Source organism: Lissotriton helveticus, chromosome 2_1, assembly GCF_964261635.1.
Source record: "Lissotriton helveticus chromosome 2_1, aLisHel1.1, whole genome shotgun sequence".
NCBI classification, from domain to species: Eukaryota; Metazoa; Chordata; class Amphibia; order Caudata; family Salamandridae; genus Lissotriton; species Lissotriton helveticus.
The window spans coordinates 1874735098-1874758336 of NC_136059.1; the positions used below are offsets into that span (position 1 = coordinate 1874735098).

Consider the following 23239-nt stretch of genomic DNA (forward strand, 5'->3'; position numbering starts at 1 on the left):
CGCCGGTGGATGACAAACTCACCCAGCTTAAAAAGGAAAACGACACTGCAAGGTCCATGGGGGCCTTACAATTCAGAGGGATGAAGAGGGGTACCCCGTCACGGAGACCGAACGGAAGAGGGGGAAACCAGCCAGGAACGTCGCACCAGACCGTCCAGCAGTCCAACCAGGGAGATAACCAGGCACAGCAGGGACACCAACAACAAAACTGGTACAACCAACAAAGGGCCCACTCCTTTCGCGGGAGAGGAAACGGACATGGCCCGAACAAGAGAGGTGGCCATCAAGCCACCTCTAAGTGACGCTGTCACACAGTATGTGCCTACCCGCACAACGCCTCCAGGGTGGAGCACAAAAGGACCAACACAGGGTTACAACAACCAAATACCATGGAACATGTAACACCAGTAGGAGGCAGGCTAAGTCACTTCTTCAGAGAATGGAAGAAGATAACAGACAAGTGGATACTGAAAATCATACAGTTCGGATACTGTATAGAACTGAAAAGGACACCGCCAAACAGTAAACCAAAAAAGAGAGCGCCGTCCGGGAAAGAACTGGAGCTGCTTCAAAGGGAAGCGGAGGAACTGCTCCAAAAGGAGGCCATCGAACCAGTACCATACCGAGAAAGAAACAAGGGAGTGTATTCCACCAACTTCCTGGTACCAAAGGTGGACAAAACACTAAGACCCATCCTGGACCTCAGGTTCCTGAACAAATACATAAAAACAACAAAGTTCAAAATGACATCTCTACAGGAGGTCATCCCCCAGATAGGGGACGGAGATTTCATGGCCACCATAGACCTCAAGGACGCCTACCTGCACATCCCGATGAACAGGCGGCACAAACATCTGCTCAGATTTACCATCAACAAACATCACTACCAGTTCACAGCCCTAGCCTTTGGACTAAAATCGGCACCAAGGGTCTTCACCAAGTGCCTCGCAGCAGTGGCAGCGCACCTGAGAAGGGAAGGGATCCATGTATACCCTTACTTGGACGACTGGCTAATAAAGGCAAATTCACACAGGACATGCAAAGAACATGCCCAGCACGTGACAGACATTGATGGACTTGGGATTCTCCATTCACTGGGGCAAATCCTCTATGGAACCAGAGCAAGTAAAGGTCTTCCCAGGCGCTCAGATTAACACCGTACAGAGCAAGGTGTTCCCCAGCGACAAGAGGACACAGGTGCTACTGAAGGAGACGCGCCTCTACCAGAAGGGGCGAGCTCTGACAGTGTGGACAGCGAGCAAGGTCATGGGCATGATGGCCTCATGCATACATCATGTATCGAATGTACGCCTCCACATGAGACTATTCCAAGAATGGCTGCAAGAACAATGGTCATACGCTACAGGGAATTGGGAAGATCTAGTGGATGTAACGCACGCAGTGCAGGGGGAGATGTCGTGGTGGAACATGAAGAACTGAACAAAGGGAAAGCCTCTAACACCACCGACCCCAACGGTGACCATCACCACAGACGCATCCCAGAAGGGATGGGGAGCGCACATGAGCAAGCTCAGGGTGAGGGGTCTGTGGACTCCAGTGGATGCGGTCAAACACATCAACTACCTGGAACTGAAGACCGTGTTCCTCGCCCTGAAAGCCTTCCAGACAAAATTGTACAGCCAGAGAGTGTTGGTCCAGACGGACAACTCGACGACTATGTTCTACATCAACAAGCAGGGAGGAACGCAATCTCCGCCGCTATCGAACCTAGTGAAGGAGATATGGAGATGGGCCATCCCACTAAAGATAGACCTGCTAGCCATACACCTACCAGGGAAAGACAATGTGGAGGCAGACTGGCTCAGCAGACAGACATCGGCGTCCCACGAGTGGGAGCTCAATGCACAGTAAACGCTAAGGCTATTCAGAAGGTGGGGAACACCGACTATAGACCTATTTGCAACACACCAGAATGCAAAATGCCAAAGCTTCACCTCCAGACAACCAGGGGAAGGTTCCCTGGGGAATGCCCTATGGATAAGCTGGTAGAGGACATTTGCTTACGCTTTTCCCCTGGTACACAGGGTACTCAACAAGTGCAGGACCAGCAACATGACTCTGATCCTGGTGGCACCACAATGGGCCAGGCAGACATGGTACTCACAGATAATGGAAATGGCACAAGGTGCACCCCACAAGTTCGGGAGAAGAAAAGACCTACTGTCCATGCAAAACGGAGAGGTACTACACCCAGAACCAAAGAGCCTCAGCCTAGCAGCATGGCTCATGAAGACATAGTTTGCGCACCTGAGATTACCGGAAAGTACCCTGCGGGTACTGCGAGAGGTAAAGAGACCTAGCACACGAAGGTGCTATTTGGCAAAATGGAGGAGGTTCACAGAATGGTGCAGCAAGAAGCTGCTACACCGAAAGGTGACAAGGGAGTCAACAGTGCTAAGGTACCTCATGCACCTGCTGAAAGCAAAGCGAAGCTCTTCCTCGCTGAGAGTACACCTGGCAGCAATTGTGGCCTACACAAGAGAAGAGACTGAAAAGAGTTTCTTTATGTCACAGATAGTAAAGAGATTCATGGAAGGGGCAAAAAGGATCGCGCCTTCTAAGAGGATGCCGCCACCAGCATGGAACCATAATCTAGTCCTGACAGAGCTCATGAAGGCGCCTTTTGAACCGATTCATAATGCTTCCCTACAAATGCTAACAATGAAAACAGCCTTCTTGGTGGCTAGCACCTCCCTGCGCAGGGTGAGGGAACTACAGGCGTTAATGGTACAAGAACCCTACATCCAAATTCACAATGATAGGGTGGTGATGAGAACGGACCCACACTTCATGCCAAAGGTGGTGTCGAGGTTTCACATCAACCAGACAGTTCAAGTACCAAGTTTCTTTCAAAAACCAACCACAAGCGCAGAGAGGGCACTCCACACTCTGGACGCTAGAAGGGCGGCAATGCACTACATAGAAAGAACAAAGGAACACCGGAAGACGAAACAGTTCTTTGTGTCCTTCGCAAGCAGCTTCCTGGGTACACCAGTAACAAAGGGGACCATCGCACGATGGATCGCACAAACTATTCAATTCTGCCACAAACAAGCAGACCAAGAGCTAGCGGAGGCGTGCCCACTCAACTAGGAGAAAGGGAGCAACAATAGCCTTCCTGGCAAACACACCCATTCAAGACATTTGCCTGGCGGCAACATGGGCCTCAGTGCACACGTTCACTAAGCACTACTGTGTGGATATACAAATGAACAAGGAAGCACAAGTAGGACAGAAAGTGCTTTAACCCCTTCGCTGCTAGGCCTTTTCCCCTCCTGTGCTAAGGCTTTTTTTGGCGTTTTGGTGTAGTGCGCGCTTAGGCCCTTGTAACTTTTTGACCACATAAGGTATCCACGCCAAATTTGCGTCCTTTTCTTCCAACATCATGTGGATTCTAAAGGCGCCCAGGGTTTGTGGATTCCCTTGGAGGGGTCCCAGAAATGAACCAAAATATAGTGTTTTTTTTGTTTTTTTCAGAAAAATTGGAAAAACGGGCTGCAAATGAAAGCCTCTGGGTTATTCCCTGAAAATGTTATCAAAAAAGGGTTTGTGGGGCTGAAATCTCCTTTTTCTCAGCTTTTAGGGAATGACAGTCTTTTGTCAGAGAACCGAAATTTTTCGCACAGTTTTGGCATTTTTCTGGGACATAGCCTATTTTTGCTATTTTTAGAGCTTTCCACCTCCTTCCAGTTAATGGTAGAAATGAGTTTGAAAGCAATAATGCATCCTGGAAAGCTGTACATTTTCGAAAAGTAGACAAAATTCTGAATTCAGAAAGGGGTCATTTGTCTAAATCCATGAAGGTTTCTTTATAGAAACTAACAGTTAAATATTGGAATAATTGAAAATTTGTTGAAAAAAACAGCCTTTTGTCTCAACGTTTTCACCTATAACTTTTTCTAATTTTGACAGCTCTTGGAAAGCAATATACCGTTACATTTGTTAGACCTTCCTGGTTGTGGGGATATATAGGACTTGTAGTTTCACCAAGAACCCGACGAACCCAGATCCAAAAACTGAGCAGCAACTTGCAATGGTATTTTTTCATTTACTGGGTATAGAGCACTTTTTCCTGGAAAATGTATACATGGAAAAATCTGTATGAAAGACACCTATGTATTTCTGAATTGGGTACAAATTATAGAGTTCAGAAACAGTATATAATTGCACATTTTAAAAATTGGGAATACTCGTACTAGCATGAGAATTATTGGTCATTTTTCAAAAAAAAAATTTTTTTACACAAGGTCTTTCATTGAAAGGGAGAAACGCATGAAAGCTCAATTGGTAATAACAGTTGATTTACAAATCTGAATTACCCCAAGTCTCCCGATAAAAACGGTACCTCACTTGTGTGGGTCGGCCTTGTGCCTGCGACAGGAAACGGCGCAAAATGCAACATGGTCACACCTAAATTTTGCAGTTACAAATTGACCCTTTTTTGGCAAAGTGCCTACCTGTAGTTTTTGCACCCTAGCTCTGCCGGCACCTAGGGAAACCTAGCAAACCTAGCAAACCTATATATTTTTGAAAAGTAGACACCCAGGGGAATTCAGGATGGGGTGACTCGACTGCCTAGCACCAGGTTTTGTTACCCAGAATCCCTTGCAAAGCTAAGAATTTGACAAAAAAAAACACATTTTCCTCACATTTCTGTGGTGGAAAGGTCTGGAATCTGCGTGGATCAACAAATTTCCACCCACCCATCGTTCCCACAGGTCTCCCGATAAAAACGGTACCTCACTTGCGTGGGTAGGGATAGTGGCTGCGACACGAAACAGCACAAAACGCAACATGGTTGCACCTCAATTTCCCAGTGAAATCTAGCACTTTTTTGTCAAAAAGACTACCTTTTGTTTTTGCGCCGTAGCTCTGCCAGCACCTAGGGAAACCTAGCAAACCTATACACTTTTGAAAACTAGACACGCAGGGGAATTCAGGATGGGGTGACTCGTCTGCCTACCCCCTGGTTTTGTTACCCAGAATCCCTTGCAAACCTAAAAAGTTGACCAAAAAAAACACATTTTCCTCACATTTCTGTGGTGGAAAGTTCTGGAATCTGCGTGGATCAACACATTTCCACCCACCCAGCGTTCCCCCAGGTCTCCCGAAAAAAATGGTACCTCACTTGCGTGGGTAGGCATAGTGGCTGCAACTGGAAAAGGTCCAAATCGTACGGTGGTGAATTTAAAATACCCTGAAGCAATATAACCTTGATTTTGGGGGGGGGGCACCTGAGTTTTTGGCCCGGGGCTCGGTGGTATTCTTTGGAAAGTAGCAAACCCAAACAGTTCTGAAAACTAGACACCCGGGGGAGTCCAGGGAGGTATGGCGTGCGTGGGTCCCCCAATGTTTTCCTACCCAGAACTCCTTGCAAACCTTAAAATTAGGTAAAAATAGCACTTTTCCAAACTTTTTTGCGTGGGATCGCCGTGCCGGCAAAAATGTCCTACCACCCAGCGTTCCCCTTGTTCTCCCGAGTAAAAGGATACCTCACTTGTGTGGGTGCCCCAAAGCAGAACACGCCAAAAATGAATTTTGAAAAAAGTAGTATTTAAGGTTTACAAATTAAGCCCCCCTGCCTAAGTCACATGCCTTTGGCCCACCCACACAAGTGAGGTATCATTTTAATCGGGAGAATAAGGGAAACGCTGGGTGGTAGGACATTTGTGCCGGCAGCGAGATGCCACCCAAAAAAGTATGGAAAAGTGGGTTTTTTGACCAAAATTTCAGGTTTGCAGGGGTTTCTGGGTAGGAAAACATTGGGGGACCCACGCATGCCATACCTCCCTGGACTCCCCCGGGTGTCTAGTTCTCAGAACTGTTTGGGTTTGGTAGTTTCCAAAGATGCCCGCCAAGCCCCGGGCCAAAAGCTCAGGTGACCCCCTCAAAAAATAAGATTGTTTGGCTAAAGGTAATTTTTTGGTCTCCACAGTAAGAATTGGGCCTTTTCCTATAGCAGCCACTATGCCTACCCACGCAAGTGAGGTACCATTTTTATCGGGAGACCTTGGGGATCGCTGGGTGGGAGGTACTTTGTGTGAGCCCAGTGATGCCACGCTTTCCCACACTAAAACGTGTGAAAAACTGATTTTTTTTCAGCTAAAATTGAGGTTTGCAAGGGATTCTGGGTAAAGGAACGTTGGAGGATCCACGCAAGTCATACCTCCTTGGAAGCCCCCGGGTGTCTGCTTTTCAGAAATGTGTGGGTTTGGTAGGTTTCCCTAGATGGCTGTCTGGCACGGGGCCAAAAACCCAGGTAACCCCTCTTGCAAAAGCTGGTGGACTTGACATTTTCACCATTGTCAAATTCACCAGCTTTTGCAAGAGGGGTTACCTGGGTTTCTGGCCCCGTGCTAGACGGCCATCTAGGGAAACCTACCAAACCCACACATTTCTGAAAAGCAGACACCCGGGGGCTTCCAAGGAGGTATGACTTGCGTGGATCCTCCAACGTTCCTTTACCCAGAATCCCTTGCAAACCTCAATTTTAGCTGAAAAAAAATCAGTTTTTCACACGTTTTAGTGTGGGAAAGCGTGGCATCACTGGGCTCACACAAAATACCTCCCACCCAGCGTTCCCCCAGGTCTCCCGAAAAAAATGGTACCTCACTTGCGTGGGTAGGCATAGTGGCTGCAACAGAAAAAGGTCCAAATCGTACGGTGGTGAATTTAAAATACCCTGAAGCAATATAACCTTGATTTGGGGGGGGCACCTGAGTTTTTGGCCCGGGGCTCGGTGGTATTCTTTGGAAAGTAGCAAACCCAAACAGTTCTGAAAACTAGACACCCGGGGGAGTCCAAGGTATGGCATGCGTGGGTCCCCCAATGTTTTCCTACCCAGAACTCCTTGCAAACCTTAAAATTAGGTAAAAATAGCACTTTTCCAAACTTTTATGCGTGGGATCGCCGTGCCGGCAAAAATGTCCTACCACCCAGCGTTCCCCTTGTTCTCCCAAGTAAAAGGATACCTCACTTGTGTGGGTGCCCCAAAGCAGAACACGCCAAAAATGAATTTTGAAAAAAGTAGTATTTAAGGTTTACAAATTAAGCCCCCCTGCCTAAGTCACATGCCTTTGGCCCACCCACACAAGTGAGGTATCATTTTACTCGGGAGAATAAGGGAAACGCTGGGTGGTAGGACATTTGTGCCGGCAGCGAGATCCCACCCAAAAATGTACGGAAAAGTGGGTTTTTTGACCAAAATTTAAGGTTTGCAGGGGTTTCTGGGTAGGAAAACATTGGGGGACCCACGCATGCCATACCTCCCTGGACTCCCCCGGGTGTCTAGTTCTCAGAACTGCTTGGGTTTGGTAGTTTCCAAAGATGCCCGCCAAGCCCCGGGTCAAAAACTCATGGGAACCCCCTTGCAAAACAAAATTGTTTTGAATGAATTAAGTTTTCAGATGGAGAACGTGCGATTCAGGGGAAAATATCGCATGAAAATTGTGACAGACAATTTCAAGTTTGCAAGAGATTGTGCACAAAAAACAATAGAATTCACCAACAAGACATGACCATATATTGCCATGAATTGCCAATAATATCTAAATTTAGAAAGTTATTTATAGCTATAATATACACCATAACTGAGTTACTCAAAAGACAAAGAATCAAGCACGGCTATCTATTCCTCAAAGACACACACATACAGGTTGGATTTGGCACAAGGGCGAGTGATGGTTCAGTACATAAAATTTTATTAACATGATATTTCAAAAAAATGAAATGCTCTGTTAATAAATAAATGCATAAAAACCGAACCAGTGACTCGCAACTCGTGAGCTGTAAAGCCACGACAAGGCACCAACCGTTTTACAGGCCATTCACGCACCTTTCATACCTGATACAGACAAGACCACTGACACCATCTGGAAGAAAAGCAACACATTACAACAATCACAATAAGGGACAAGGTACACCCTACTGCAGAAAGAAAAAAACATTTTTTTACTGCACAGCCATCTAATCCGCAAGCACACACACATACTGGTTGGATTTGGCACGAGGGTGAGTGATGATTCAGTACATACAATTGTAATCGCAAGTAATTTCACAAAAAATGAAATACACTGCGTATAATTGAAAGTATGATTAACTGAACCACTGACTCACAGCTCGTGAGCTGTAAAGCCACGTCAAGGCACCAACCTCTTTACAGGCCATTCATACACCTTTCGTACGTGTGACACATTCAAAACATTCACACCGCCAGCCGCGGACCCATCACATTTCAACACTCACACCAGCAAACAGCGCCATTCAAGGGCCCATCACTTTCACACGCCCACATTTCTGACACTGCAACTACACAAAATGATGGACTGCGTGGAGTGTCACTCAACTAGCAGTGTGTGTAGTGACCAACAGAAAGTAACTACTCACACACCGCCAGCCGAGCGCCAGTCCACCCACACCACCATCCAAGCACCAGACCATGCACACCGCCAGCCAAACACCACTCAGCGCACACAGACAGCCAAGCACAACTCCGTGCACAGACAGCCAAGTACCACTCCACACACACCACCAGCCAAGCGCCACTCCACGCACACCGCCAGCCAAGCACCACTCCGTGCACAGACAGCTAAGCACCGCTCCACGCACACCCTCCAGCCAAGTACCACTCCACACACACCGCCAGCCAAACACCACTCCACACACACCACCAGCCAAACACCACTCCATGCACAGACAGCCAAGTACCACGCCACAAACACCACCAGCCAAGCGCCACTCCACACACACCGCCAGCCAAGCACCACTCCGTGCACAGACAACCAAGTACTACTCCACAAACACCACCAGCCAAGCACCGCTCCACGCACACCATCCAGCCAAGTACCACTCCACACACACCGCCAGCCAAACACCACTCCGTGCGCAGACAGCCAAGTACCACTCCACACACACCGCCAGCCAAGTACCACTCCACACACACCGCCAGCCAAACACCACTCCACACACACCACCAGCCAAACACCACTCCATGCACAGACAGCCAAGTACCACTCCACAAACACCACCAGCCAAGCGCCACTCCACACACACCGCCAGCCAAGCACCACTCCGTGCACAGACAGCCAAGTACTACTCCACAAACACCACCAGCCAAGCACCGCTCCACGCACACCATCCAGCCAAGTACCACTCCACACACACCGCCAGCCAAACACCACTCCGTGCACAGACAGCCAAGTACCACTCCACACACACCGCCAGCCAAGTACCACTCCACACACACCGCCAGCCAAACACCACTCCACACACACCACCAGCCAAACACCACTCCATGCACAGACAGCCAAGTACCACTCCACAAACACCACCAGCCAAGCGCCACTCCACACACACCGCCAGCCAAGCACCACTCCGTGCACAGACAGCCAAGTACTACTCCACAAACACCACCAGCCAAGCACCGCTCCACGCACACCATCCAGCCAAGTACCACTCCACACACACCGCCAGCCAAACACCACTCCGTGCACAGACAGCCAAGTACCACTCCACACACACCGCCAGCCAAGTACCACTCCACACACACCGCCAGCCAAGCACCACTCCGTGCACAGACAGCCAAGTACTACTCCACAAACACCACCAGCCAAGCACCGCTCCACGCACACCATCCAGCCAAGTTCCACTCCACACACACCGCCAGCCAAACACCACTCCGTGCACAGACAGCCAAGTACTACTCCACAAACACCACCAGCCAAGTGCCACTCCACACACACCGCCAGCCAAGTGCCACTCCACACACACCGCCAGCCAAGTGCCACTCCACACACACCGCCAGCCAAGCACCACTCCACACACACCGCCAGCCAAGCACCACTCCAAACACACCGCCAGCCAAGCACCACTCCACACATACCGCCAGCCAAGCACCACTCCACACACACCGCCAGCCAAGCACCACTCCACACACACCACCAGCCAAACACCACTCCATGCACAGACAGCCAAGTACCACTCCACGAACACCACCAGCCAAGCGCCACTCCACACACACCGCCAGCCAAGCACCACTCCGTGCACAGACAGTCAAGTACCACTCCACGCACACCACCAGCCAAGCGCAACTCCACACACACCGCCAGCCAAGCACCAGCCGGCACACACCACAAGCACATTTAGAATTCTTTTTTTGAAAATAACACTAAACAAATGGAAATACCTACAAATCAGCTAACACAAATTCTTAAAATAAAAACTTTGCACTAATGCCAATCCTTGAAACAAAGTAAAAAAAAATTACAGAATGCAGACCAGGCAATTCACTTTACAGCGCATTAAAACTCCCAAAACTTCTTTTGCGTGTGGTACGATTTAAAACAAGCTGACAGACAGAATGCAGGCTTAGAAGGACAGTATATACGAGACTCCTTCCGCACGCCTCTTCGCCAACAGACTCTGCATCTTCTAGGCGGAAACTCTCTTGCGGTAGTGGAAGGAATACATTCAGGAAAGTGGCGATCTTTCAATCTAGCCACTTCCTCCACCACTCCAAATCTAGGAACACTTGCCTGCTCCACAAGTACAAGGCTGCCTATTATAGACTCCTGAAACTTAACAAAAGGCATCTTCTTCTCAGGACAAGACTTCTGGTACACAACAAAAGCATTAAAGGATGCCAAGTGGAACAGATGGATAGCCAACTTCTTGTACCAAACGTAAGCCTTTCGAAGAGCAACATAAGGTTCCAACCTCTGATCTACTCTGTCAACACCACCCATGAACTTATTGTAAGCTAAAATGCACACAGGTTTACGCACTTCAGCACCCTGACCCCAAACAGGCACAGGTTCTGTACTTTCATCGTGGATAGTAGTCAGCATGTACACATCTCTCGTCTGAAAACTTCACAGCTAGAAGCTCCCCACATCGCAATGCCGTAGACTGTCCCCGCACAAGCCTTTTGAAAACAAGTTCCTTTGGGAAACCTTTACGGTTACTGCGCATTGTGCCACAAGCAACAGTGCCCACTTTGGCCAACTCCTGGAACAACCGCACACCAGTGTAAAAGTTATCTACATATAAATGATGGCCTTTGTTAAATAATCCTCTACCTAGTTCCCACACAATTTTCTCAGTCACTCCAAAAGTAGAAGGACAACCAGGAGGGTTAATGCTGGACTCCTTACCAGTGTACACCCTGAAATTGTAGACATATCCAGTCTCACTGTCACACAGCATATACAGTTTGATTCCATAGCGTGCCCTCTTACTAGGAATGTATTGCCTAAAAACCAAGCGGCCCTTGAACAACACCAAAGACTCATCCACTGCAATTTCTTTACCAGGGACAAAGATCTCAGAAAAACGATCAACAAAGTGATCAAGGACAGGCCGAATTTTAAACAAACGGTCACAATCAGGGTGATCGCGTGACAACGCTAAACTATTATCAACAAAATGCATCATCCGAAGAAGAAGCATATACCGATCACGACTTATGACTGCTGGAAATATAGCTGTTGCCATCAACGGACTAGTGGACCAATATGAAGTCATTGATGGCTTCCTTAGCAAGCCCATCAAAAAAGTTAATCCCAAAAACTTCTTCATCTCTTCAACATTTGTGGGAGTCCATCGGATTGCTCTAGAATAGGGCTTAAGGCTGGCACTGTTGGCCCTCAAAAATTGTTCTGCACACAAATTGGTTTGCTCAACAATCTCTTGCAAAAACACAGTCAAAAAACAACTGAAAAAAATTAATTGGCAGAAAATTCTCAGTATTCACTCTACACCCAGGAACACCGGTGAACTCTGGCAATGCCGGCTGCACTAAGCCAGGGGGAACCCAGAGGCCATCCCTATCAACGGGGGGAGCAGCCACCCCAGCCTGCGGCCCAGAAGTCTCTTGCTGTTGTTCACCAACGGGAAGCCTAACAGCCACAGATACTTCTGGCTGCACTACACCACCGGGAAACCAAGCAGACCCAGATGCCTCTTGCCGCTCTACACCAATGGGAATCCTACCAGCCACAGATACTTCTGGCTGCACAACACCAACAGAAGACATAGCATCCCCAGAGGGCTCTTCCTGCACTACACCAACGGGAAGCCCAGCAGCCTGAGATGCTTCTTGCTGCACTACACCATCGGGAAACCAAGCAGGCCCAGATGCCTCTTGCCGCTCTACACCAATGGGAAGCCTAACAGCCCCAGATGCCTCTTGCTGCACTACACCAGCAGGAAGACGAAAAGCACCAGATGCCTCTTTGCGCACCACAGCAATGTGAAGCCTTTTGGGTGCAGGCTCCAGCCCAGATGCCGCTTGCCGACGTAAAAAGAAAGGAAACCTTGCGGCCCTAGGCAGCAGCACAGGCCTCTTGGCCCACTACCGGCACCTCAATGTCCTCCTCTACCATAGGCCCTTCATCAGCATTAGAAGAAGATTCATCATCCGATGATGATGATTCCATTCGAAGAGAAAACTCACTGCCTGAATCTTCTGCCCCTACCTGGGAGTCCGAATCGGACTCAGACTCTGAACCATGGTCAGAGGAAGACTCAAAAAGCAAACCAAGAACCTGCTGAGCAGTAATCCTGCGACTAGCCATTATCCTTACAAAGCAAGAAGACTGCACACACAAGTGAACAACCTACACTGTGCAAAGTAAGAAGTAAACAAGGTAAGGCTTTCACAAAAAGATAAATACAATCCAAAACAATTTCACTCTTACCAAATATAGCTACACTCACCAGCACCTACTCTGTTGAGACACAGCAAAAAGAAATGATATCCCACTAGAAAGAAAAAAAGAAATGACAGATTAGAAAACAAAGTGCACATCAAACACTAATGCCAGGAAAAAAAAAAAAAAACGGAGCCACACAAACTGCTAGAAGTACAACCTTTTTCAAAAAGACAAACATCAAGGGAAAGTAGTACAAAATACATTCACTTACCAAGCACAAGCAACTACACAAGCTGCAAACAGACACGCAACCTACAACAATCCAATCTGCAAAAGCCTGGAACAAGACAAAAATAGAGAAGAAAAAAATTACTACCACATTTCACAAACAATATAACAATTAAAACAACAACACGCAAATTTGCACCCCAAATGTAAATTAGGCCAGATGAGCCATCAAATAGGGCTTAGACCAATTGAGATTAGATGAGGTTTAACATCAAGACACTGGATAACTTTTTGAATTTTTTTTACTGCCTGACCCCTTTGGTGCCAGTCAGTCTTTTGCTCCTACCAGTACCCCCATCACACAGGAGCAGTAAGGACATTCATACACCTTTTGTACGTGTGACACATACAAAACATTCACACCGCCAGCGCCATTCAAGGGCCCATCACTTTCACACGCCCACATATCTGACACAGCAACTACAGAAAATGATGGACTGCATAAAGTGTCACTCAACTAGCAGTGTGTGTAGTGACCAACAGAAAGTAACTACTCACACACCGCCAGCAGAGTGCCAGCCCACCCACACCACCATCCAAGCACCAGACCATGCACACCGCCAGCCAAACACCACTCCACGCACACCATCCAGCCAAGCGCCACTCCACACACACCGCCAGCCAAGTACCACTCCACGCACACCACCAGCCAAGCGCCACTCCACGCACACCGCCAGCCAAGCAGCACTCCGTGCACAGACAGCAAAGTAGCACTCCACGCACACCACCAGCCAAGGGCCACTCCACGCACACCGCCAGCCAAGCAGCACTCCGTGCACAGACAGCAAAGTAGCACTCCACGCACACCACCAGCCAAGCGCCACTCCACACACACACCGCCAGCCAAGCACCACTCCGTGCACAGACAGCAAAGTAGCACTCCACGCACACCACCAGCCAAGCGTCACTCCACAAGCAACACCAGCCAAGCACCACTCCGTGCACAGCCAGCCAAGTACCACTCCACACACACCACCAGCCAAGCGCCACTCCACACACACCGCCAGCCAATCATCACTCCGTGCATAGATAGACAAGTACCCCTCCACGCACACCGCCAGCTAAACACCACTCAGCGCACACCGACAGCCAAGTACCACTCCACACACACCGCCAGCCAAGCACCACTCCAAGCACACCGCAAGCCAAGCGCCACTCACCGCCAGCCAAGCACCGCTCCACGCACACCATCCAGCCAAGTACCACTCCCCACACACCGCCAGCCAAACACCACTCCACACACACCACTAGCAAACACCACTCCGTGCACAGACAACCAAGTACCACTCCACGCATACCACCAGCCAAGCGCCACTCCACACACACCGCCAGCCAAGCAGCACTCCGTGCACAGACAACAAAGTAGCACTCCACACACACCACCAGCCAAGCGCCACTCCACACACACCGCCAGCCAAGCACTACTCCTTGCCCAAGGGGTCGCACCCTAAAAACTAAATATTCCCTGGTGCTAGTGGGCATTTTCTGCCCCCCCCCGGGGCAAAACGGCAAAAAAAAGGGCCAATTTGCCCCCAGGGTGGACAGAAAAACAAAAACACAATCATGGCCACCTGGAAGCGACCCTTACCCAAGGGGTCGCTTCCCAAAACAAACACATTGCCCCAACAAAAATCCCTGGTGCTAGTGGGTAATTTCAGCCCCCCCTGGGGGCAAAACGGCCGAAAAACGGGCCGATTTGCCCCCAGGGGGGGCAGAAAAACGAAAAGTTAATTTGAGGCCACCTGGAAGCGACCCTTGCCCAAGGGGTCGCTTCCTAAAAGCTAAAAACAAAATCCCTGGTGCTAGTGGGCATTTTCTGTCCCCCCTGGGGGCAAAACGGCAAAAAGAAAACGGGCCGATTAGCCCCCAGGGGGGACAGAAAAACGTAAACAAAAAAGATGGCCGCCATCTTGGCTATAAAAAAGAACCCTGGTGCTAGTGGTGAATTTCTGCCCCCCCCTGGGGGCAAAACGGCTGAAAAAACGGGCCGATTTCCCCCCCAGCGGGGGGGGGGGGGGGCAGAAAAACAAAAACATAATGGTTGCCCGCCTGGAAGCGACCCTTGCCCAAGGGGTCGCTTCCTAAAACTAAAATTACATCCCTGGTGTCTAGTGGGGGCATTTCCGCCGCACGATCGCGACGCTGTGCGCGATCGTGAGGCAGAAATGCCCTGCAAAGAGACATCAGGGGAGAGGAAAATCTCTTTCCTCTCCCCTGATGCCTCTTCGCTGCCCCCAAACCCCCGCCAGCCTTGAGAAACCTACCTGGTTCCAGCGCAGTCAGGAAGCAAATGGCTTCCCAAGCGCCGGGAATTCCTGATGATGTCAGCGCGCGCTTTGCGCGCTGACGTCATCAGGGATTACCATGGGGGGGGGGGGGGGGGGGGGGGGGGGCGGCAGCGGAAGCTCTTCCGCTGCCGCCCCCAGCGAAAAAACAAAGATCAGAGTCCCTCGGGGGGGGGGCGCCAGCGCTTCCCCCGTGGGTGGGGCTGATGACGAGCTGGCCTTGTCATCAGCGCAGGACAGGTAAGCGCGATGACGAGCCCAGCTCGTCAGTAGCCCCGAAGGGGTTAACATATATTCAACAGCCAACGCTCACCTTCCACCCAGCCGCCAAAAAATTAACATACAGCTGCAAAGTCTATGCACAGCATAGTGAATCCAGAAAGATTCACGCAGCAAAACGAATAGTTTCTTACCTGTCGGTGTAGTTTTGCAGCTTGAAGATCTTTCTGGATTCACTAGCGAACCCACCCACCTCCGCTAGAAAGATGAGGCTGGAGAATCAGGTGGTAAAAGACAAGGTCAACACTGAAACAGATACCTTGAACGACAAAGCGGATTAAAAAACTTACTTGAACATTGCCAAGGATTCGAAAAACACAAAACGAGATAAAAAGAATCCGAAGAAGGGTGGGAGCTTCCACAGGAAGTGTGCCGACGTCACAGAAGGACACCAAAAGGTGGGACGTCGACGCCCACCCTACAAAAAAAACAAAGAAAGAAAAAGACTACGATTCCGGACCCAACCACTAGACTGCAGAATAATGCACAGCATAGTGAATCCAGAAAGATCTTCAAGCTGCAAAACTACACCGACAGGTAAGAAACTATTCGATATCACACTGGGACATTTCCTAGAGAAAAGGTAAGTAAAGCAATTTTTAGATATCTGCAATTTTTCAGGTTCTTATTCAAAACCAACTCCACACTTAACACTTGTCACAAGAAAGCAGTCAATGCGGTTCTATGGGAGGAAATGAAGTTATTGGTTTTAAGGCAAGTACTTGGGTTTGAGAGTTGGTCTTCTGGGGTTAGAACCAGGGTTTCCCCAGGGTCAAGGATGCACTCTCAAAGCACCTTCAGCCTCAACAGGGCAGCCGGGTGCAGAGTACTGAGGCCCAGTGTTATACAATGGGGGATAGCGTGCCTCCGGTTGGTGGCTGCTTACAAGTAGGCCTCAAGGTTGTGGGAGCAAAGCTTCCGGTTTTAGGCTCGGGCAAAGTGGGATCAGAGTTAGCACCCAAAGTACACCCACAGGGGCGGCTGTGTGTAAAGTACTGTTTTGGCGTCTGGTGCCCTGTTTATTTCAGTGGGGATTCTCCGGTTGCAACAAAGACTGCAGGCTCCAGGTTGAAGATCTTCTGGAAGTGACCACCGGTTTGAAAGGTAAGTTGGGATCCTGGGCCACCCTCGGGTGGGCCACCCCAGACCTTGGGACGTCGGGTGCAGGGGTGTCTTTAGGTGTCGGGTTTTCTGACCAGTTCGGGTCGCGGTCGGGGGATGCTCCAGAAAGAGACTACAGTCATCGATTTGAGGTGCGAGGCAGGTCAGGGATCACCAGAACTTAGGTCAGGATCGCGGGGGAGACCTTCTTGTGGTATTGGGCCACTCGGGCGGTGGGCGTTGGGTACAGAGTGGTGCACACTTTTGGTTTTGGCTGGGCCCAGAGACTGTTGGTGAGCAAATCCGGTGCTTATGGGAGACAAAGTCTTGGTTTTGTAAGGCAGAGCAGGTCCCTCAGGTTCTTGAGGGCTGCTGGCTGCAGAAGACAATGGGATTTTGCTGGAGCAGGTTCGAGGTGCGGACAGGCTGGTAGGGCTGGGGCCAAGTTAGTGGCCGTCCCCTTATTTCAGCACGGCGTCTTCGGTTCTTCTTCTTCTGGTCTGTTCTTGTCTGAGGAGGCAAAGTTCGGGGTTGCCCCATAATACTAGTTTTAGGGGCGTTACAGGTAAGTGAAGGTCGGGACCAGTGGATCCCTTCCTTGGGTGGGTGCTGTAATAAAATGCCCTCTTTTTGCATGGTTGCCCTTACTTTTTGTTAAACTGCTGATATACTTGACTGTGTGCCCTGATCTCCTGCCAAACTGGTATCCAGGGCCAATCTTCTTTCCCTATAACTGCATTAAGAGAAAACCCAATTGACACTCGGCCACAGGTCAGCCCCTTTTAAATGTTGCAACAGGTACCATGGGCACTGTGGCCAGGGAAGGCTTCTAAGGGCTGCAGCACTTATTGTGCCACCTTTGAAGGCCCTATACCTTTACACACACATTACCTTTGCAGCTTGCTTGTTTTTGTGCAGAACAAAGTGAAGTCGACATGGCACCCATCCCTGTGTGCCATACCTACAACCCACTGCCCTTGCATAGATCAACCACTCCTTTAGCTGGGTGCACTGTACCAGTGGTGAGGGTACAGGTGCATGAGCTCTGTTCCCCTACCGTGTCTAAGACAATTCTTACACATTGTAAGTGCAGTAATACCATTAAGAGTATATGGTGCTGGGAGTTTGTCATTACGAAATCCACAGTACCATAATAGCTTTACTGGCCTTTTGCTGCCTACAGCAACTGGCCCCCACAAGTTGACCCCCACTTTGGTTGGGAGAATTGGCGGGAAAACCAAGTGAGAAAGGGAGGTGTGCCCACCTTTGCCAATCCCACCCCTCAAGTGGGGGAGGCGAGGTGAAGCACAACTCTCAGTTCCTGCCACCTTGCAGATGGCGGTACCCAGCCAACCAGAGTGAGATATATGCCCCTCTCCCACTGGAGGGTGGTATACTAGGCGGTGTACCTGTCACAGCAGTAAGTGAGTGTCCTCCAACCGCACCCGTCAACTCTGCGCATCCATGCGTGGAGATTGAGCAGCTGCAGTTGATGGTTTTTGACCTTCCATATGAGGTAGTACCTTTCCTCACTTGAATTTCCCTCCGATTCTCCCACCCAAAGTGGGGGTCAGAGCCGGTGGGGGCCAGTTGCTGGCAGCAGCAAGTGGCTAGTGTAGCTCACAAAGGAGGCAAGCCTTTGAAGCTTCTCCTTTGTGGACACTGCCTATCCTGGAGGAGGCTTGGCACCTTGTCCCAGGATGTGCATTGTTTCAGACCCCCGAGAGCAGCAGGCGCTTGACCTAGGGGTCCAGAAACATGTCTGATGGTGGCAGCTGGCGAGCAGCCACTCAGTTAGGGCACTAGTGTTAGATTGTTGTTCAGGGGGCATCTCTAAGATGCGCTCTGACTGCATTTTTCATTTAATGTGCTGAGACATTGGATACCAAACTTCCCAGTATTAAGTAAAGCAATTATGGTGCTGTGGGTTTCATGACAAACTTCCCGCACCATATAGTCTTAATGGCATTACTGCACTTACAATGTCTAAGAATTGGCTTGGACATTGTAGGGGTACAGAGCTCATGCAACTGTACCCTCATCAGTGGTATAGTGCACCCAACTAGAGGGGTGTCTTACCTATACCATAGGCAGTGGGGTGCAGGCATGGCACACAAGTATGTGTGCCATGTAGACTCTCCACTTTTCTCTGCACCAAAACACACAGCCGGCAATGGTAGTGTGTGTGTTAATGTACAGGACCTCTAAGGGTGGCACAATATGTGCTGCAGCCCTTAGAGGCCTTCCCTGGTCACAGTGCCCTTGGTCCCCAATGTACCTTTTATAAGGGACTTGCATGTGGCCCAGAAACGTATCAATTGTGAGCACCAAGGTATAGTTTTGGAAAAGAACACAGGCGTTGGGAAGCTAATTGGCAGGGACCCAGGGCACATCAAGTCAAAGTGCTTCAGAAATCTGGCAAAAAGTAATGGGGTTACTGCAACAGAAACCCAGCTTCCTACATGAATTTGTTTGCACACATCTGCCTTTGTTGGTGGCTCCCGGAATAGTTTTTTTTGTGGGTGAAGTTAATGGACAATATTATTTTAGAACGGCTGGAACAGAAACCTTAAATTATGGGTTTAGTTGGGTCTTCTCCTAAATATGAAGAATCAACTGAAGGTTATATAGCTTTACTTGGATGTGTAATATTTGTGTGAGTAAGGGGATACTAGTTTGATTGATTTTCATTTATTTATATTTCCTGTTAGGTGGTTATCATAGAAGAGTTGGTGGTAGGTTATGAAACTTCATTAAAAAGCTGCAGGTTGTTTAACCCGAATGGTAAGTTTGCATGTGTCCTAATTGCATGTTTTAAAAATTAATTAAAGAATATACATATTGATCTATCATTGCTTTGTGGAGTACTTGGTTGCTAAGGACTGTTTCCAGACAATCACATGTATTGTAGTATTTCCTTTAACTGACTAACATTTTCATCTACTTGGCAAAAATGTTTGTGCATAAATGCCAAGTTTCCCAGGTCCATACTTGATGTGCTACTCCAGTCCAGGTTTTTTTATTTGAATTCTGAGGCATGTAGCCTGTTTTATAATGGAATAAAAAAGACTATAGGTCCCAGGATTGAAAGAAAAACCTAAACTGAAGCAGCTCTTCACTCATGCACCTGGGTATTGTGTCAGGGCTGTAAGTGTGCTTATAGTATGACAAATGTGGTACTTGTATGAATGCAAAACACCTTTTCCTTACATCTGTGCTTATTAGTTATTTGCTAACTTGGAACTCGGTTGCAGAAAAGGTTGAAAGTAGTTTCTGGATGAAAGATGCCATTTTCAAGGGTCTTGTTATTTTTTTACATACTTTAAAATAGCAGTTCATAACTTTAATTTGTTTAGTCTTTGTACTGTAATATTTACACACATTTTGTCTTCCTGGCCTTATTATGCTACTTTTTTTTACCCAGGGAATTTCATTTGATATGTTTGACATTGATCTTGACGACAATAATATACATGGTCTAAAATTGGGAAGTTCTGTATGCCATTTAAGAAATGCTGTTTGCTCAGGATAAACTGCAAGCTGCTGTTAATGTTTTTTGAAATACTGTATAGCTTGTGAATTGTTGCAGTAAATACACGTTTTAAATGTGTTTGCTATGAAGGATTTTCTCAAGGTAGGTTTGTGGCTGTGGAAAACAAAGTATAAGCCTTGAAGATTCAAAAATTATTGACATTTTGTAGTCAGCTTGTTAGAGGTTTTAGTATGATTGCTTTTTGCAGTAGTTACATGTTGCTGCAGACTTATTACAACAATATTGATACATTATTATTACACCATATTAACTAGATACTGAAGCAGTTAAAGTAGCCGTACTTGTTTAACAAAATAACTTTTGGAATCTTTCCCTATTAGTGTTATGTGGCATTTCTATATTGCACAGTCTGGCATTGTAGTAAATTTGGTACAGAGTGCACTGTTTGTAGGTGTAGATCGGAAAGAGACTATTAGTTATTGTTAGAAAGGCGATCCCAGGGGAGGCAGAAGATGTCTGACTGACCACCCCGAGGCCCCCCTCTCCTTCTGGAGTTGGCAGAGCGCCGTCGATAGGCCTCCTGTGTGAGGCTCCTCTCCCAGAATCGTACAGCCGAGCAATCCCACCACTACAAATGAACACCACACCAGAGGATGGACACTTAAAGACTTTATCAGCAATCAAGGCAGGTTCTCTCAGCACTATATATACAAACGGATCGAGGGATCCTTAATGTCTCGGTAATTGGGGGAATAGGGTAGCGGGACAGCCTTAGTACCAGCCTGGCACCGGAATACCCTACGCGCAGCTCTCGAACCTCGAGCTGGGGGGTTCCGCAAGGTCGAGCCGCGACGTCGTCAGCAGGGCTTTGAAGATGGTTTCAGCGAGGTCGGGCCGCAGCAGCGCCAGCAGGGCTCCGAAGATGGTTTCAGCGAGGTTGGGCCGCGGCAGCACCAGTAGGGCTCCGAAGATGGTTTCAGGGTTCAGAGTAATGAGGTCTTCTCAGGGTCAGCCGCGATTTGATCAGCAGGGCTCTCGACTCCAGGATACGACTCCTGACCCATTCCAGAGCTGCCCCAGATATAGGTCTGGAGTCCTTTGATGCCCGAACCCTCGCGCCTGGGTGTCGGAGGGGCCGGGATGAGAGTGTCCAGACACCCAGCAGGGGGGTGGAGCCCGCGCCCAGGGAGGCCGGAGGGCGATCGAAACCAGGCGTCCGGGGACGGCTGGAGGGCCATCGAAACTCCCCTCCTCTTTGATCCGTCAAGTGGCCGCTTTACCACCTGGTCGGATCTTGGTGCCTCGATGTCGGGGCTTCGCTGGGGCCGCGGCCACGTGTGTAGGAGAGTGGGGTCTGCAATCCCATGGCCACCCCAGATTTTTGCTTTTTGCTTCACTGATTTACGGCTTTCCCTGGCTGTGGGCCTGCTAATCAGACCCACAGCCTAGCTGTTCTCTCTCTAAATTACAACCATGTACCTTAGGTGCATTTTACCAATTGGTACTGGGCCACCTTATCAGTCCCTGTACAGCATACCTTAGGTATCCAGGGCATAGGTGTACCCAGGGCCTACCAGGGGCTGAAGCATGTATTATGCCACCCCTGGCTGGCCACCCAAACAGACACAACTGGCTGCACGACAGCTGGGGCAAGGTGGTGTAAACACCCTTTGCTTTAGATATAGTATTCCTATATCTAACCCTAAAATGGACACACATATTCCTATCAGTCACTCCTATGGCAGGCCTTATCAATCCTGAAGGCAGAGTGCTTGGAATTATGTGAGATGGTGCTCTGGCATGAGCTGAGCCAGTTTGCAGCTTGCGGAACCAAGTCCAAATAGCTGTTCCATGATAACGCTATACCATATACTCTTAAGTGCATTATAATCCTCGCGGTTAAATGCTAACTTTGGTATAGCTTTATCAAAACATGTTGAGTAAGGTGTCATACGAATTGGAATACTAACCCCTCGCCAATTCTGGCGACGGGGTTAGCATTCCACCCTTCTAGAGGGACACAACATGTATGTAACTGTGAACCCCGGTTAAAGTCCGACATAGCCTCAGCTCCACAAAATGGATGCTGCCACGAGACACAAGTCTGCCCTCCTGCTGCTGGGAGTCCTTCCAGCAACGGAGGCATGGACAAAGGGTTTCCTGTCAGGGGCGGTGCCAGCACCATCCCAGACAGGATTTTGTGTATCCCAGGTAGGGAGGGCTGAAAGGAAGGTGACTGCAAGTGGCACCCCGGTGCTCACTGTGCATATGCCGGCTCAAACCAGTTCCTGGGGCACACCAGCCCCTGAGCTGGGGAGAGACCGGACAAAGGAGAGGGGTGTAACCACCCCCTCCTAGTCCCACCCATAGGAACTCTTGACTCTTCTGAAGACTCCCTTGTGGCTAAGGAGTAGCCACCCTGCACCAGCAGGCACCATCGAAGCTCTTGCGGTTTGCTGTAAGTCTATCCTCCGGATCAAGACTGCCCAGCTCGACGAGACCCGGATTCCCTGCCATCTCTGACCTCTACCTACATCATCCAGCCCAGCTGAGATTCGTGGGTGTGACGAGACCCGTGGGACCGGCCATCTTCAAGACCTGCACGACGCTTCACAAGCACGACCCCCGAGAGACCCTCGAGTAAGTGCATTGGGGTTTGAGAAGCCCTAACCCTGAGCAGCTCCAGCACCGAAGTCCAGCCCTCCAGCATCCACGAGATCTGCGTGGGGCCCTTCTGCTCTTTGCTGCTCACCGCGTTGTCCGGCCACTTGCCTGCTGGCTTGTAGCCCTCCTGACGACGAACCACGACACTTTCATCGCTGGTCTGGTTGCTCCAGACTGGCCCTAGCTCCCCTCCAACAGAGGAGCACCCCGGACCCTCCTGGTCCACTCCAGACGCCATCTTGAGTCCACCGCGTGGGCTTGCCTTTGCCAAGGCTTGTTGCTCCAATCCTGGTTTCAGCAGCGCCGACAGCAGACACCTTCGTGGGACAGCTCGCCCCTCCATCCTGGTCGCCGACAACGCCTCCTGGTCCGAGAGACTGAAGAGCCCAGCGTCGCCCACTCACCTGGTCGAGGTGACTTCATCCGGTGCCATCCTGGTGCCCATCTGATCACTGGCT

At 49.3% G+C, this 23239-nt stretch overlaps 1 protein-coding gene across 1 annotated transcript in view; it reads left to right on the forward strand.

Annotated features, from left to right (window-relative positions):
• NAA15 (N-alpha-acetyltransferase 15, NatA auxiliary subunit) overlaps nt 1-23239 on the forward strand; it is a 689053-nt gene that overhangs the window by 273320 nt on the left and 392494 nt on the right. The window contains exon 10 of the mRNA XM_078676786.1: nt 19336-19408. Within this exon, the coding sequence (XP_078532912.1) occupies nt 19336-19408 (73 nt within the window). The remainder of the gene's footprint in view (nt 1-19335; nt 19409-23239) is intronic.